A 15,363-nucleotide genomic window follows, 5' to 3' on the forward strand; every position below is an offset into this window, starting at 1 on the left:
AAAAAAAAAAAGCAAAGCAAAATAAGAATACAGAATCTCACCAACTGTATGGATGTAGTACGTTTTGAACCAAAGGATCTAGTGTATGTAACATGTCTGCTTCTTGTTTCTTTACTTCAAGCATTCAGGTATAAATAATCCTGACTTTGGCTATTTCCAAGAATAACTTTGTATTCTTGTGAAAATGAACAGAATAACTGGACTAAAGCCTGAAAGATCACAAAATGTGTTTCAAAGCATGAAAACACACCATCTATATCAACTAATCCTAATGATGGAATCACAGACTTACTTTCCACATTATGGAGAAAAGGGGCATTGGGGCATCAACAGCCACTGTTGCAGTCCAGGTCTCCTTTGGATCTAACAGTCCCAGGAAAAAATTAGCAGCTGAGTACAAAACTGAGGGATCAAGGAACCTTAAAAAATGAGGACAATCATGTAAAGTTTTGGGGACAAGCTGCATTCAAAATTCCAGAAAGTGTATAGTAGGAGTAGGATGTTTCCACAGAAGAAATGCTATATTGTCTGTTTCTAGAATTATGAGACCTCCCAGAAGAAAGGTAATGTGCTACCTGACACTGGTCTAGGATCATACTGTGCTTCCAGGTTACAGCTTTGGGGGTTCTCTGAAGCAACTGCCTGTCACCTCTGCTGCCCTTCAAACCAGTGTACAGTCACCAGATAGGGAACAGTGAATACCTAGTTCTGAGCATATAGGCTGGGGTCTTACCCTCTTTTTTAATGTGGTTTCTTTGCCAAGTTTCTAAAGCTTAATGTGCTGTGCAATGTAAACATTTTATGGATTTAACACTGGTTCACTCTTATTTTGATGTCAAAAAAGTTTTAGGGGTAAAATGGTACCTGGACAACATTAAGTGACTTTATGGCTGCAAGAAATGCATGTGGAGAAGTTCTGTATGTGAAGAAGAAAAAAAGAAAAGTGGATCTGAAAGTGTTAAAAAAAATGGAGGGAGACAAATGGCCAATAAGTATATGAAAAAATGTTCAACATCTTTAGCCATAAGAGAAATGAAAATAAAAACCATGTTAGAGATTCCATGTCACTATGGCTATCATCAGCAAGAATACTAAAAGAGGGAGAGGGGAGTGGAGAGAAGGGGAGGAGAGGGGAGGAAAGGGAAACTAGTACAGCCACTATGGAAATCAGTATGCAGGTTCCTCCAAAAACTAAAACATTAAGTTACCATTTGATCAAACTATACTCCTTTTTGGTACATACTCAAAGAAATTAAAATCAGCATACTATAGAGACACCTGCACACTCATATTTATTGGAGCACTACTGACAATAGCCATGATATGGAACCAGCCTATCAGCAGACAAATGTGGGGCATGTATATACAATGGAGTATATGCAGCCATAAAGAGGAATAAAATTGTGTCATTTGCAGAAAAATAGATGGATCTAGAGATCATCACATTGAATAAGCCAGACTCTGAGAGACAAATATTGCATGTTCTGACCAATATGTGGAATCTAAAAAAGATAACAAGCAGAAGAGACACTATTTGACAAAAGAAAAGGAAGAAGAGGGCCAGAGATTTAGCTCAGTGGTTCCACCGCCTGCCTCGCAAGCACAAGGACCCAAGTTCAATCCCTGGTACCAAAAAGAAAAGAAAGAAAGAAAAGGAAGAAGAGAGAGAAGGAAGGGGTGTAGACTACATAATGGGGGTGGATATGATCAAAATATGAGGTGTAATCAAAAATGTTTAAGTTTTTAAAAATGTATTACAGTGGGGCTGGTTCTTTAGCTCAGTGGTGCTGCTGCCTGCTCCACAAGTTCAAGGTCCAGAGTTCGATCCCCAGTACCAAAAAAATGTGTATTACAATGTATTACATTGCCATTAATCCCCCTCAAAATATTCCCCCGTACATCAAACACACATATCCCATCATTCTTGCCACTTTCTAAAGCAGCTCTGGAAGTTCTCCTTCCTGAATGTCTTTAGTTGCACTGTTGTGGCTGCCTCAATGTCCTCAATCCATTCACACCTTTCATGGTCATTTTGAGTTTGGGGAAGTCAGAAGTTGCATAGTGCCAGATCTGGTGAATAAGGTGATGCAGACACATCGTGATGTTTTTATTTGACAGAAATTGCTGTAAATGTTTTGAATTGATTCTGGATGTTGGCAGACAGGAAAAAGCACTCACTCAATAAAGAGGACTTCCAGAACTGCTTCAGAGATGGCAAGAATGATGGGATGAGTGTGTTCTAAGAGAGGGGAAGTATTTTGCGAATTCATGGCAATGTGTCTTTTACTGTCATAATTTTTTAAAAAAACTTAAATATACCTTGTACATCATATGAATTGAAAACCCTTCCCAAATGTGAAACTAAGGTAGAGGGGGCAGGGCAAAGGGGTGGTAGGGAAGTGAAAATTATCATAGTATATTATGTGTACGTACGAATCTGCCAAAATGAAAGTGATTACTGTGTCATCAATGTGCATTAATAAAAAAAAGATGAGGAAAAAAAAAGTGAAAGAAAAAAAAGTTAAGGGAGCTGGGAGTGTGGCTTACTGAAAGGGCTTATCTAGTATGTCTGTGACCCTGGGTTCCATCCCCAGCATTTCTTTACTTACCATATGATCTAGCAATTATACTACAAAGTATTTACACAAAAATTGCATATGAATGTATATATTTATCAATTGCAAGGGCTGGGGATTTAGCTCAGTGGTACTACCGCCTGCCTTGCAAGCAGAAGGTCCTGAGTTCGATCCCCGATACTAAAAAATAATAATATTAATAATAATTGCCAAATCTGGAAAGCAATCCAAATGCCTATCAACTAACGAATAGCTAAACACATTATATATACATACACACACACACACACACAGAGTGAAATATTACACAGCAATAAAAAGAAATGAACAATGTAGTAGGTTGAATTATTGCCCTCCAAAAAGATATGTTTTAACTCCTAACCCCAAAACCTAAGAATATGAGTGACCTCATCTGGAAGTAGAATCTTTGCAGATGTAATCAAGTTAAAATTAGGTCATACTGGATTAGGGTAAGCCCTAAATCCAAAGACCCGTGACTCTATAAGAGAAAAGAAAGAAGGGTTTACGCAGAGAAGCTCTTAGACACCTGGGCAAGAAGTCCACGTGACAAGGGAGACAGAGATTGGATGACAAAGCTACAAACGAAGGCCTAGTAGCAACCAGCAAAAACTAGAAAGAAGCAAAAATGAATCCTCCCCGGAGCCCTCAGAGAGAGCCCAGCCCTGCTGATACTTTACACTTCTGGACTGAGAAGATAAATTTCTGTTGTTTTAAACCACCAAATCTGTGGTACTTTGACAGCAGCCACAAGAACAAATATGTACATGCAACAACACAGATGAATCTGAAATATGGGAAGTTAAGTGAGAGAAGCACTCAGAAGACCATATACATCCAATCTCATCCACAGGACACTAGGAAAAAGGCAAAACTACAGACCAGGGCTTCTCCAGAGGCCGGAGGTGGGGTGGAGACCAACTATCCAGGACTCAAGACAAAATCCTGTGGTGAAGGAACTGTTCTATATCTTGATATGGTGGTGGTTTTATGGCATAGAGTTGTGTACTTTTAAAACATAATTCAAGGCTGGTGATGTGGCTCAGTGGTACAGCACGTGCCTAGCATGCCCAAAGTGCTAGGTTCGATCCCCAGCACTAGAAAAAAAAAATTCAGAGCCAGGCATGATGGCACTCTGGGAGGCTGAGGCAGGAGAATCACAAGTTCAAGCCTAGCCTGAGCAACTTAGTGACTTAGCAGGACCCTGTCTCAATATAAAAAAAAAAAAAAAAAAAAAAAAAAAAAAAAAAATGTTAAAGGGCTAAGGATATAATTTAGTGCAAAAGTCCTAGGTTCAATCCCTAATACTACAAAAAAATAAAAAGGTAAATTATACTATATATAAATTATACCTCAAAAAAGTTCACTTAAAAAATGTGCTTCTGGGATTCTTTTTTCCATTAGTTTATTGAGAATGTTTCTGTTTGGAAAAGGGCTCCTACTGGCCTAGGGAGGGATTATGTGAGCATGAAGATAAAAACGACTGGTGGCACACACTTATAATACTAGCTATTCAGGAGGCTGAGGAAGGAAAATAACAAGTTTGAGTCCAGGTTGGGCAACTTAGTGAGACCCATCTCAAAATAAAAAATGAGAAAGCCCTGGGTTCAATCCTCAGTACACAAAAGTTTTGCGGGGAGAGGCCTTAGAGTGGAGAAGACTACAAGAGCCACATTAGTTTTATCATTATAGGACAAATCTAAACCCCATGCCTAAAGCGATACATACAACAGCAACATCACTTCGTGTTCTTCCTGCCAAAGAGGCACAATGTAAATCCATCTACAAATAGATAAACCCCAGCTCAGGAAGACTCTACAAAATAAATGGCCTGTAACCTCTAAAAGTGGCAAGGCCATAGAAGCCAAAAATAATTTTTAACATCAAAAATAAAGAAAAATAAATAAAAGACCCAAAAACTATTCCAGACTAAAGAAGACTATAGACTATAGTTAAATATGTGTGGCTCTGAGCTGGGTCTTTTGCTATAGAGAACTGCAGCAGGACAATGAGATCTGAGGATGATAGTGATGTACCACTGTTATTTTGTTGATGTTGATGGCTGTGATTTACTTAGAGAGGACTTGCAGAAATACATATGAAGTGAAAATAGAAGGAAAAAATGGAAACAAAGCTTCTGTATATAGGGAGGGGAGGGGGCTGGGGAATGGGATAAAATAAAATTTATTTTTAAATATTTATACAAAAAAAGAAAATACATGTGAAATATATGGGGTGACAGAGTATCAGTTCAGCAATTTACTCTCAAAGAAAAAATGTTTATACTTAAAATGTCTAGCTTTTCAGTAAGTCTGTGATTGTTTCAAAGTTAAAAAGAAAAGGTCCAGCCTGGACTACATAGGAAGATCCTGTCTCAAAAAAAAAAAGAGGGCCAGGATGTATGTAGCTAAGTGGTGCCTTGCCTGCCTCACAAGCACAATATCCTGATAGCCTGCCTCAAAAAAGAAAAGAAAAAGAAAAAAAGTACAGGTCAAGTATTCTTTACCCAATAAATCTGAAACCAGAAAGGTGTGAGATTTTAGAGTTGTTCAGATTTTGGAATACAGCATAGATTTAATAGGTTAAGCATCCTGATCTAAAAATCCAAAATATAAAATGTTCCAAAGTATTTTGTATATCACCACAACTCAGTTTCTAAAACAAAGAAAATCATGATTTTAGGAGAGGCATTCAAAAAATCAAGTTGTGCTTCATCTTTAAGCTTGTATCCTAATTCTAACACCAAATCTTAAATTGTGTAATTAGAATGACCACCTCCTAATTTTCCAGGGACCAGGATTCCAAACTAGGTTTAATTTAGATCTTAACACAACAGTACCAGATAGCATTGTCTGAAACACCGATTCCACATTGTTTTGAATAAGGCTCTTGAAGTAAATGATTAAAGCACTGAACAACACTGCCGTAATCTAAATGCACTAGACCACTTATCTACACCTTAGGCCTACGCTGACCATGAGGTAACCATTAGTCACACAAAGCTAGTGAAGTGTGGTCAATCCCACTTGACATGTACTTTAAGAATAAATTGCGCACACGCACACACACACACACACACACACACGCACAAAATAAATTGCACAAAATTTTCAGAAACAGTACAAAAAAAGTATGTGAAATATATCATTTCTTTTATGTTGGTTACATGTTGAAATGACCATATTTTGTACATACTGGCTTAATTATTCAATTACTTAAGTGACATGAAAATTAATTCCATCCGTTTATTATTCTTTTTGTGGGGGAGGTACCAGGGATTAAACTCAGGCCTTTGTGCTATCGAGGCAAGTGTGGCACCACTGAGCTAAATCCCCAGCCCTATTAGTACATGTTTTTTGGTACCTGTGATTGAACTCAGGACTTGTACTTACAAGGCAGGTGGTGGCACCACTGAGCTAAATCCCCGGCAGTTTATTATTCTTTAGTGCAGTAAAAATTATAAATTATATATGTGACTCACATTATGTACAATACACGGTTTCTGTTAGTTTGTTTGGCAGTGCTGTAGATTAAGCCCAGAGCCTTACACATGATAAGGAAGGCTTTTCACATTATATATTCTAGTGATAGTGCTGCCTCTGACTATTTCTGAAACTTCAGAAACTGCGAAATGCAGAGAAACTGTGAAAGTGAGCACTGACCGACTTCCCCAGAAGGTTGAAATGTATCTAGCCCCTTTTTAGCCTTCAAAATCTAATCTTTTGGGGCTAACCTTTACCTATCTCTTTATACTCCACCAGCCTGAAGAAAGTACAATGTGTTGGTACCTGAAATTCCGAGGCGCTGCTCCTCAGCTGGCTTACATTTGGTAAGGAGCCTCCGTGGTACTGTGTGAGTCGCAGCTGCTGAAGCTTCTGAAACTGAACCTGGAAAAAAAGCAATTTCAAGAATGTTCACAGATGATAGCACCAGTCTGAAAGACACACCAAAGCTTGGTGTTCTCAGTAGAGAATGAAAGTCTTGGGCCAGGGATTTAGCTCAGTGGTTCCAACGCCTGCCTCGCAAGTGCAATATCCAAGTTTGATCCCTGTTACCAAAAAAAAAAAAAAAAAAAAAAAAAAGAATGAAAGTTTTGTTTTCAATTTCTTCTCTAGTTAAATGATCATAACCTTCAGATTTCTGGTAATTTCTTGTGTTTGATTACTTTTATTTTTGAAAGAATTTACCCACGTTCCAAATGTCCTACATGCCATGGACAATAAGGTACTCTTGCTAGAGCTTTGAATGTGTATGTGTAGGCATTCAAGCACATCTTCTGTGTGTGCGACAACTTCTCACTACATTGTCCAGGCTGCCTTAAACTCAAATCCTCCTGCCTCAGCCTTCCAGAGTGCTGGGATTATAGGTGTGTGCCACCATGCATGCACAGCTCAGGTACAATCTTTAACAACAATGAAAGAGTTTTTAAACTACGAATGCAGCTCAGTCATAGAGCATTTGCTAGGCATGCATGATTCATGCCCTGGGTTCAATCCTTGGTACTGCACCCTGCAAAAAAGGGGTTTCTTTAAAAAATTAAGCTACTATTTACAACCCTAGCACATTAACTGTTTTACTTCTCCATATTCTTCCCCACTGAACATTTATGATTATGTGTGATAATAGCATATTTGAGATCATAACATAAGTAGGATCTTGCCTGTTTATATCATAAGCCGTCTCAATGACATTACATAATCACTTTTAATGGCTACATTAACATTTCTCCTTCAGAATTTCTTACTTAGAGCACATTCCAAAGAGAAATTACTAAATCTCTGGATATAGGCTTTTTGAAGGAGGTCAAGTCCACAGGTATAAAATAGTATCCCATTCATTTTTTTTTTTTTTTTTTTTTTTTTTTTTTTTGGTACCGGGGATTGAACTCAGGTCCTTGCACTTGCAAGGCAGGCCACCGAACTGCTGAGCTAAATCCCCAGCCCTTCCCATTGATTTAATAAGCCTTTCTTTTATAAGTTCTTCCTTAGTTCATTTTTCTGAAGGCAGTGAATTGGTAATAGTTCTTATAAACCGCAAAGTGGTCCAGTCTGTTTCTAAAATGGATTATCTCTACAGTCACATAGCCCTTGGCACTGTCTCATTGAGGTCCACTCTCACCCTTTCATTCCTCCATCTTTGTCTGATAATAACAAAAACCACCCAATCTGGCGCTGTCTGTAGTGCTTTGCCCACTTCATCCCTGATCTTCCTAAAATCACAAAAAGACTGGCAAACCAATGTGCTGCTGAGCCTATGAAATGAAATGCTGCGTTTAATATTTATGATGAAAATTTCAAATATATACAAAATAGATGACTACAATGAAACCATCTATCCACCTTCCAGCTTCAATAATCACCAATTTAAGTCCAATCTTACATCATCTTTACCCCTCCATACCCACAAAGCCCCACTGAAAGAAATCCCAGACATGCTATCACTCTATATAGGCAATGTGCATTTCCAGAAGATAAGGACTTGGATCTGTTTGGAAGATTTAAACGCATACAAAGCTCTTTGCTGTCTTTAACTTCCTTATAACCACAGTATTTGACTTTTCAAACACACTGCACAAGGAGACAATTACACTAATCAAAACCTAGATCTCAGAATCAAATACAAGAACACAGTGAGCTTTTCTTCTATGAGCCAAATTATAAGACTAAATTATCTCTGCTTCCAATCTTAACATTCTAAAAGAACATATCAGAAGCATTTGATTCTATCCTTGAAATTCTCTAGACAAAATTCTCAACCACCATGATCTAAAGCCTTTGACACATTCCTGTAATCTCAGCATTCTGGTAGCCGAGGTAGGGGATCACAAGTTCAATCCCAGTCTGGCCAACTTAGTGACTCAGCAAGACTCTATCTCAATTTCAAAAATTTTTAAAAGGGATGAGGATATGGTTCAGTGCAAAGGCTCTGGGTTCAAGCCCCAGAATCATACAAGTAAATACTAAACCCTCTGATTCTTGCTTCTAAGGCCAGGCATTGGTGAACTAAGAGGAACACATCCCACACTACTGCCTCCAAAGAGCTGTCACAAAGGCTTCCCCTCTCCTCTCCTCCAAGCTGAATTCTAATTCCACCTGGGGACCTGCCTTCCCCTGGGCCCCAGAAATGTTTACCTACCAAAGGTTTGCATCCAGGGACTTCAGAGCCTGCTGCACTAGATTTAAGAAAGTGACAGAGAGGGCCGGGAATTTAGCTCAGTGGTTCCACTGCCTACCTCATGACTGCAAGGTCCTGAGTTTGATCCCCAGTACCAAAAAAAAAAAAGAGAGAGAGAGAGAGAAACAGAGACACCACTAGATTTGGAACGAAGAAGCCTGGCTTTGTAACCTAAAGCTCTCCTGTGGATGGTCAAGTTGTTTGAGCACCTCCTACACAGAGATAATAGAAGGATTCAGAGAAAAGGCAGGATGGTAATGTGCAGAATGGAATGCCCTGGACAACTTCTCAAGCTATTGTCGCTTCTAAAGGCTTTAATATTTTCTTCTTTGGAGACAAGGAATTGTTGAGTTGGGATGAAATTACAGACTGCCTTCAACACTTCATGTTTACATGTGATAAAAATGAGGAGCCCAAAATGCCCCAAGGCAGAAGTCACAGCCTGACAGCCTGGAGAGTATTCTGAATCACAAAGTGCTGGTCCATTCAATGTCTTAAAATTGTAACTGAAAATCAGGCATGGTGGCACATGTCTGTAATTCTACCACTCCGGGAGGCTGAGGCAAAAAGATCCCAAGTTCAAATGCAACCTGGCAACTTAGTGACTCCATCTCAAAATTAAAAATAAAAAGGGTTGAGGACATAGCTCGTTGTGAAGGCCCTGGGTTCAACCCTCAGTATCACCAAAAAAGTATTTTTTTCAATTTTAAAAATAAAGAGACTGGCTGAGTACAGTAGGGTACACATGTAATCCCAGCTACTCAGGACGCTAAGGCGGGAAGACTATAAATTCAAGACCACAGGACAACTTAAGGAGACTATGATAAAATTGTCTATTTGATACCAAGGTTCGAACTCATGACCTTGTGCTTGTGAGCCAGGCACAGTGTCACTGAGCTAAATCCTCCACCCCATTAAACTGTTATTTTGACACTTGTTAAATTGCCAGGTCTAAAACTTATGATCTAAACTTGTGGCCTAAGATATATGATGCACCTGCCTCAGCCTCCCAAGTAGCAGGGACTACACCACGATATCTGGCTGACCTAGTTAAAAAAAAAATTGGGGGGTCTGGGGATTTAGCTCAGTGGCACCATGCCTGCCTTGCAAGCACAAGATCCTGAGTCCAATCCCCAGTACAAAAAAAAAAAAAAAATTTAGTTCATGCTGGTCTTGAATTCACTATGTAGCAGAGGCCAGCCTCAAACTCACAGTGTTCCTCCTGCCTCAGCCTCCCAAGTGCTGGAATTACAGGTGTGCACCACCATGCTCAGCTGAAATTTTTTAAATGAGCTAAATTAGAGACTTAAGTTAATTAACTTCGAGACTTACTATCAGGCTACAATAATCCAGACAAGTGAGCTATTGCTAAAAAAGACAAATTTATACATTAACAGAACAGAAAAAAAAGTCTAAAAACAGACCCAGAAAATACACCCAGTTAAAAATATATCCAGCTGATTTTTTCACAAAAGTTCCATAGCAGTTCAATGAGTATAGAAATGTCTTTTCAGCTGCTGATACAATTGGAGGTCCTCAAGGAGTAAAAGTACCTGCGTATATAGGCATTCAGTGTGACAGCCACACTGGAATCCCAGTTCTGCCACTTACCAGCCATGCAAATGTACCTCTCGAAGTCTCAAAACTAGGACAATTCTAAAGCTGGGCGTGGTAGCACATACCTGTAATCCCATCACTCAGAAGGCTAAGGCAGAAGGACTGCTGCAAGTTCGAGACTGGCCTGGGCTACATATTGAGTTTAAAGCCAGCCTAAACTGTGTATTGAAATATTCTCTCAAAAATACAAAAACTAGGGAAATTCTAGATACAAACACCACAAGGTCATTCCGAGAACTACATGAGATAAGGTGCAGTGCCTGGCAAAGGGACAGCAGTTCATATTCAGCTTCAATCCAATTTCTCTAGGCTTTTCTCACTCCTCCTCTCCAGAGGCCTCACTGTTCTACAAGATCTCTGCTGCTTATGATGAAGGTTTTCCCAGAGTCCAGCCAAATCAGCAGTCCAGATTGGTGTGCTGAGTTCGTGCTACGGTTTCTCAACACAAGTTTTGAAACCTGTCTCCATCTCCTTCTGCCCACTCCTCAGCCATAGAAGCTGCTACTGGTGACCTGAAAAGGATGCCTCCTTAATGTGTCAGACCAGCCAAGAGCCACCCTCCAGCTTCCTCCTCCTCTACCTGCCCTTGAAATGGGGGGGTTGGGATGCTTCCTTAGGTTTTAGAACCTCTTCAGTTCACTTTATAGCAGCAAGCAGTGAGTCCAAAGCCTGTGCTACTAAGTAGGAGGTAAGTACAGTGCTTTGAAATCACTGTGCAAATGGCACAGCAACAGCAGGACTGTGGCACACTGCAGACCACACACATGCCCTATCTCATGGGGCAGCCACTCTCCAGATTCAGACCACGGCTGCCGAACACAGACGGGAGCAGTGCTGCTAAATGATTTCATTTCAAAAGAAGCCAGAGTTCAGATCTTCATGTAAAAGCTAATACTCACTGCTGACCCTAATTCACAACACTCACACAGACACACACACACACACACACACACACACACACAAAATAAAAACAAAAGTGTATCATAATGCTAAATACAGGACATGAGCCACCAGTTTGTAGTATCTATTCTACAAAACCTTCTACAGCTACACACTAATGATTCCCAATCTGTCCCATCAAACAGCCCTCCCTCCTGAGCTCCAGCTCCAGCACTACTTCCTCACCTCAGATACACCCTGCTCTTGCTGGGGTCCAGGAGAGAAGGGTACCCCACATGGCTCAAGTCCAGGGTGGGGTGTCCCCTGGAGCCTTCCTCCTCCCTCATCTGGGCACCAAATTCAGTCCTTTTCACACCCTACCAATCTGTTTACTTCTCTGCCTTCTCATCACAAACCTCACCAATGCCACCAACATATTTCCTAGAGCAGTGGTGGCAGGCCTGTAGTACACGTGCTGCAGTGAGCTGTTTGTATCACTGAAAGCTCTCAAAGGCTAGTCATTGCTGCCCCAGACTAACAGAACAGCCTCGAAACAGCTTCTCTGCACCAACCTCCTTCTCAGGCCTCGCTACCATTTTGGAGCTTTTTAAATTTTCTTTTGGTGGTACTGGGACATAAACCAAAGTTCTTCACACTGAGCTACATCAGCACACACCCCCCTTATTGTGGTACCGGGGATCAAACTCAGGACCTTGCACTTGCAAGGCAAGTGCAGCACCACGAAGCTAAATCCCTGGCCCTTTATTTTTTGAGACAGAGTCTCGCTGAGTTGCTAAATTGCCCAAGCTGGGCTAAAATTTAGGATCCTCCTGATTCGGTCTCCCAGTGTACTGGGATTACAACCCCACACAACCACACCAGTCTACAAGGATCTTTTTTAAATCCAAGTCTCTGGTCCAACCTCTTCAGCAACCTTCCACTGTCCATAGAATCAAGTCCCAAATCCCAACTTTACAACCTGAGCCCTATGAAGACTCCAGCCTCATCTCCTATCTTCCTCCTCATTCACTTGCTGAGTCTCAGTTCTTTCTGCCTGAGACACACTCCCTCCCTTAACACATAGACCCTTGAGTTCTGTCCCATACCTCTGGTATCTACAGCCACTGGAGGAGATGAGGACCCACCTACCACATATGCCCAGAGCTCCAGCTGCTTTCCCTTTGTATCATGGTGTCCTTTCTCATCAAATGACTTCTGCACCGGACCCTAAAATCCATCAGAATGTTCTGCTCACTCACTACTCTATTCCAGATGTCCATCATAACCCTGGGCACATACTACAGATTTCACATTTGCTAAACAAGCTAATAAGACCTTTGAAGGGAAGCACCATGTCTTCATCCCATAAACACATACACACACACACACACACACACACACACACACACACACCTCATTAAACACATAGGTGGCACTCAAGTACTCACAAATGTACAACTTAACAACCTAGTTCCAGATTTACCTGTCCCCCACAACCACCCTCTCCCTCACTATCCCAATTATCAATGAATAATCCTCCCAGCACTCTCTTCCCAAGAAATGTCCCACTGCTTCCTGAACCTCTAAAGCCAGGACGAAATTCTCCATAATCTGGTCCATCAATGCAGAGAAGGACTTAAAGTACAACAAAGGCTCGGAGAGGAAAGGGGACCTAGATTAGTGATGTCTGCACTGTTGATGTTCAAGTCTGTGGAGAGCTGGCAATGAATAGTCAGTGTATTGACCATCCAACTACCAAGTATGAGCTAGATGGATTCTTCTCCAGTTGGGATCTTTTCATTTTTGTTTGCTTGCTTGTTTCTGCTTTTGTTTTTTTGAGACAGGGCCTCACTATACAGGCTGGCCTCAAACTCACCATCCTCCTGCTTTAGTCTACAAAATACTGTGACTATAAGGATTACAGGCACGACCCTGCTCAGCTCAGCTGAAATCTTCAGATCCTTGTAGGTTCGTACACATGTGGTACTTGGGGATCTAAAAGCACTGTATAAGAAATGTTTCAATTTTGTGATTTATGAAAATAAACCTTAAACTTTTAAAATATTAACAGGCAAATTCAGAATTATTATTTTCATACTTATGAGCACAGAGGCGCCAAGAAGTATTTAAATCACCTGCAAATGGCAAAAGAGAAAACGCAAGCAAAATTAACATAGGAATGACTCCTTGGGCCATGGATTTAGCTCAGTGTTTCGGCAGGCTGCCTTGCAAGTTAGATCCCCAGTACCAAAAAAAAAAACATATAAATGATTCCCTATACCAGGTAACAGGCAAAGTGACATCATAATTTTGTAGTGATCAGAATAGTGACTGAATTATATGAGCCACAGTTGATTAGTCTTGCTAAATTCAACATATTCACATTGACAACCTCCTTTCAATTCACTAAGAGCATGTGTCAGCCAGGTATGATGGCATAGGCCTATAATCCCAGCACTCTGAGAGGCTGAGACAGGAAGATAGCAAGTTTCAGCCCAGCCTAGACAATTGACCAACTTCGCATAACCTGTCTCAAAAGTAAATAGATAAATAAATAAGATGGGCTGCAGCTCAGTGCGAAGGCCCTGGGTTCAATGGCAAAATAAGTATATATAAAAATTTAAAATGCATTTGTCACATTATTGTTAATTTGAATTTACCACATTTGTAACTCTGAGTACATTTTGTACACACGTATTTTGGCTAATGGGTGTATCATAGCTATAACCAAAACACTTTTTTTTAAGCCAGGGTCTCCCTATGTATCCCAGGATGGCTTTGAACTCAGGGAGCTCCTCCTTCCTCAGACTCCCAAGTGCTCAGATTACAGGCATGCATGAAGACTCTATAGACAAGTTCATGTTTGAACATACTTAAGTAATACAATGAAACTAATTTAGTACTAAAGATCTATGAAAAGTTGCCTTTAAAAGAGTCTGGCTCGGTGTAGTGGCACACATCTGTAAGTGCAGTATTCAGGAGACTGAGGCAGAAGGATTGCAAGTTCAAGGCAGCCTGTACCACACATTGGGGACCCTGTCACTAAAACAAAAAGACCAAAAAAAAAGTCTGTATGTTGCATATTACGCATGACCTCACCTGTGAGGTATATTTTTAAAGTGGATTCATAAATTGAGTGAAAGGTTGGATTAGTTCTAGGTACACAGACACATACTAGTGTACACATCAGTACAAATACATTTATATCAGCAATGCATCTAAACAACACATAACAACACAGGCCTCAACATTTATCCTCAGCATTTATCCACCCACTCTTGTCCACCTGCTTTGAGCTGGTCAAACTCATCCCTCAATCCAACCAGGGTCACAACCCTAAATGCCTATGGACAGCAGACTAGGTAAAGAATGAAAGTGATCAGGCAAAAGAAAAAAATTATCTTTAAATCTTTCAGCTTTCTGCATCTTTTTTTCTTAGTATTCACCTCTATCTCTTTTCTATCCATCTATATTTTTTCTTAGTACATTAGGTGTTTCACTTTTCCCTGAGCTTCACTAAAAACAAAAACAACAACAAAAAACCCTACCATACATAAGTGGCCCCTGCGTGGGGGGTACTGAGATGCAGGGGTGGTGGGGACACTCCCAAAGGGCTCCAGCCCCAGGTGCCACATAAGAAAGAACTCAGGGTGAGAGTTACCGAGTTTCCCAATGTCTAATATAAATAAGCAAATTTAAACGTTATGTGAAAATCTTCCTATTCAAAAATTCTGGCAGCAGATTCAGTTTTCCCAAAACGCTCTGACGGCCAAAAACAACACCGTGGCTCAGGGAGCAGGGACCAGGAGCTCACAAATCGCCCGCCGGCCTCCCGCGAGCATCTGCATCTCGTCCCGCGCTCCGAGGGCCCCCCGTCCACTTCGGCCCTTGCGCTTTAAACGTTATGTGAAAATCTTCCTATTCAAAAATTCTGGCAGCAGATTCAGTTTTCCCAAAACGCTCTGACGGCCAAAAACAACACCGTGGCTCAGGGAGCAGGGACCAGGAGCTCACAAATCGCCCGCCGGCCTCCCGCGAGCATCTGCATCTCGTCCCGCGCTCCGAGGGCCCCCCGTCCACTTCGGCCCTTGCGCGCCCC

General features: G+C 40.9%; 1 protein-coding gene across 1 annotated transcript in view; it reads right to left on the reverse strand.

Moving 5' to 3' along the window:
* Positions 1-15,363, reverse strand: part of Crtc3 (CREB regulated transcription coactivator 3) — a 124,868-nt gene that overhangs the window by 95,515 nt on the left and 13,990 nt on the right. Inside the window, exon 3 of the mRNA XM_010621251.2 lies at positions 6,383-6,481. Coding sequence (XP_010619553.1) covers positions 6,383-6,481 — 99 coding nt within the window. The remainder of the gene's footprint in view (positions 1-6,382; positions 6,482-15,363) is intronic.

Source organism: Fukomys damarensis, unplaced genomic scaffold (assembly GCF_012274545.1).
Source record: "Fukomys damarensis isolate Sample0158 unplaced genomic scaffold, DMR_v1.0_HiC HiC_scaffold_7, whole genome shotgun sequence".
In the NCBI taxonomy this organism is placed as follows: Eukaryota; Metazoa; Chordata; class Mammalia; order Rodentia; family Bathyergidae; genus Fukomys; species Fukomys damarensis.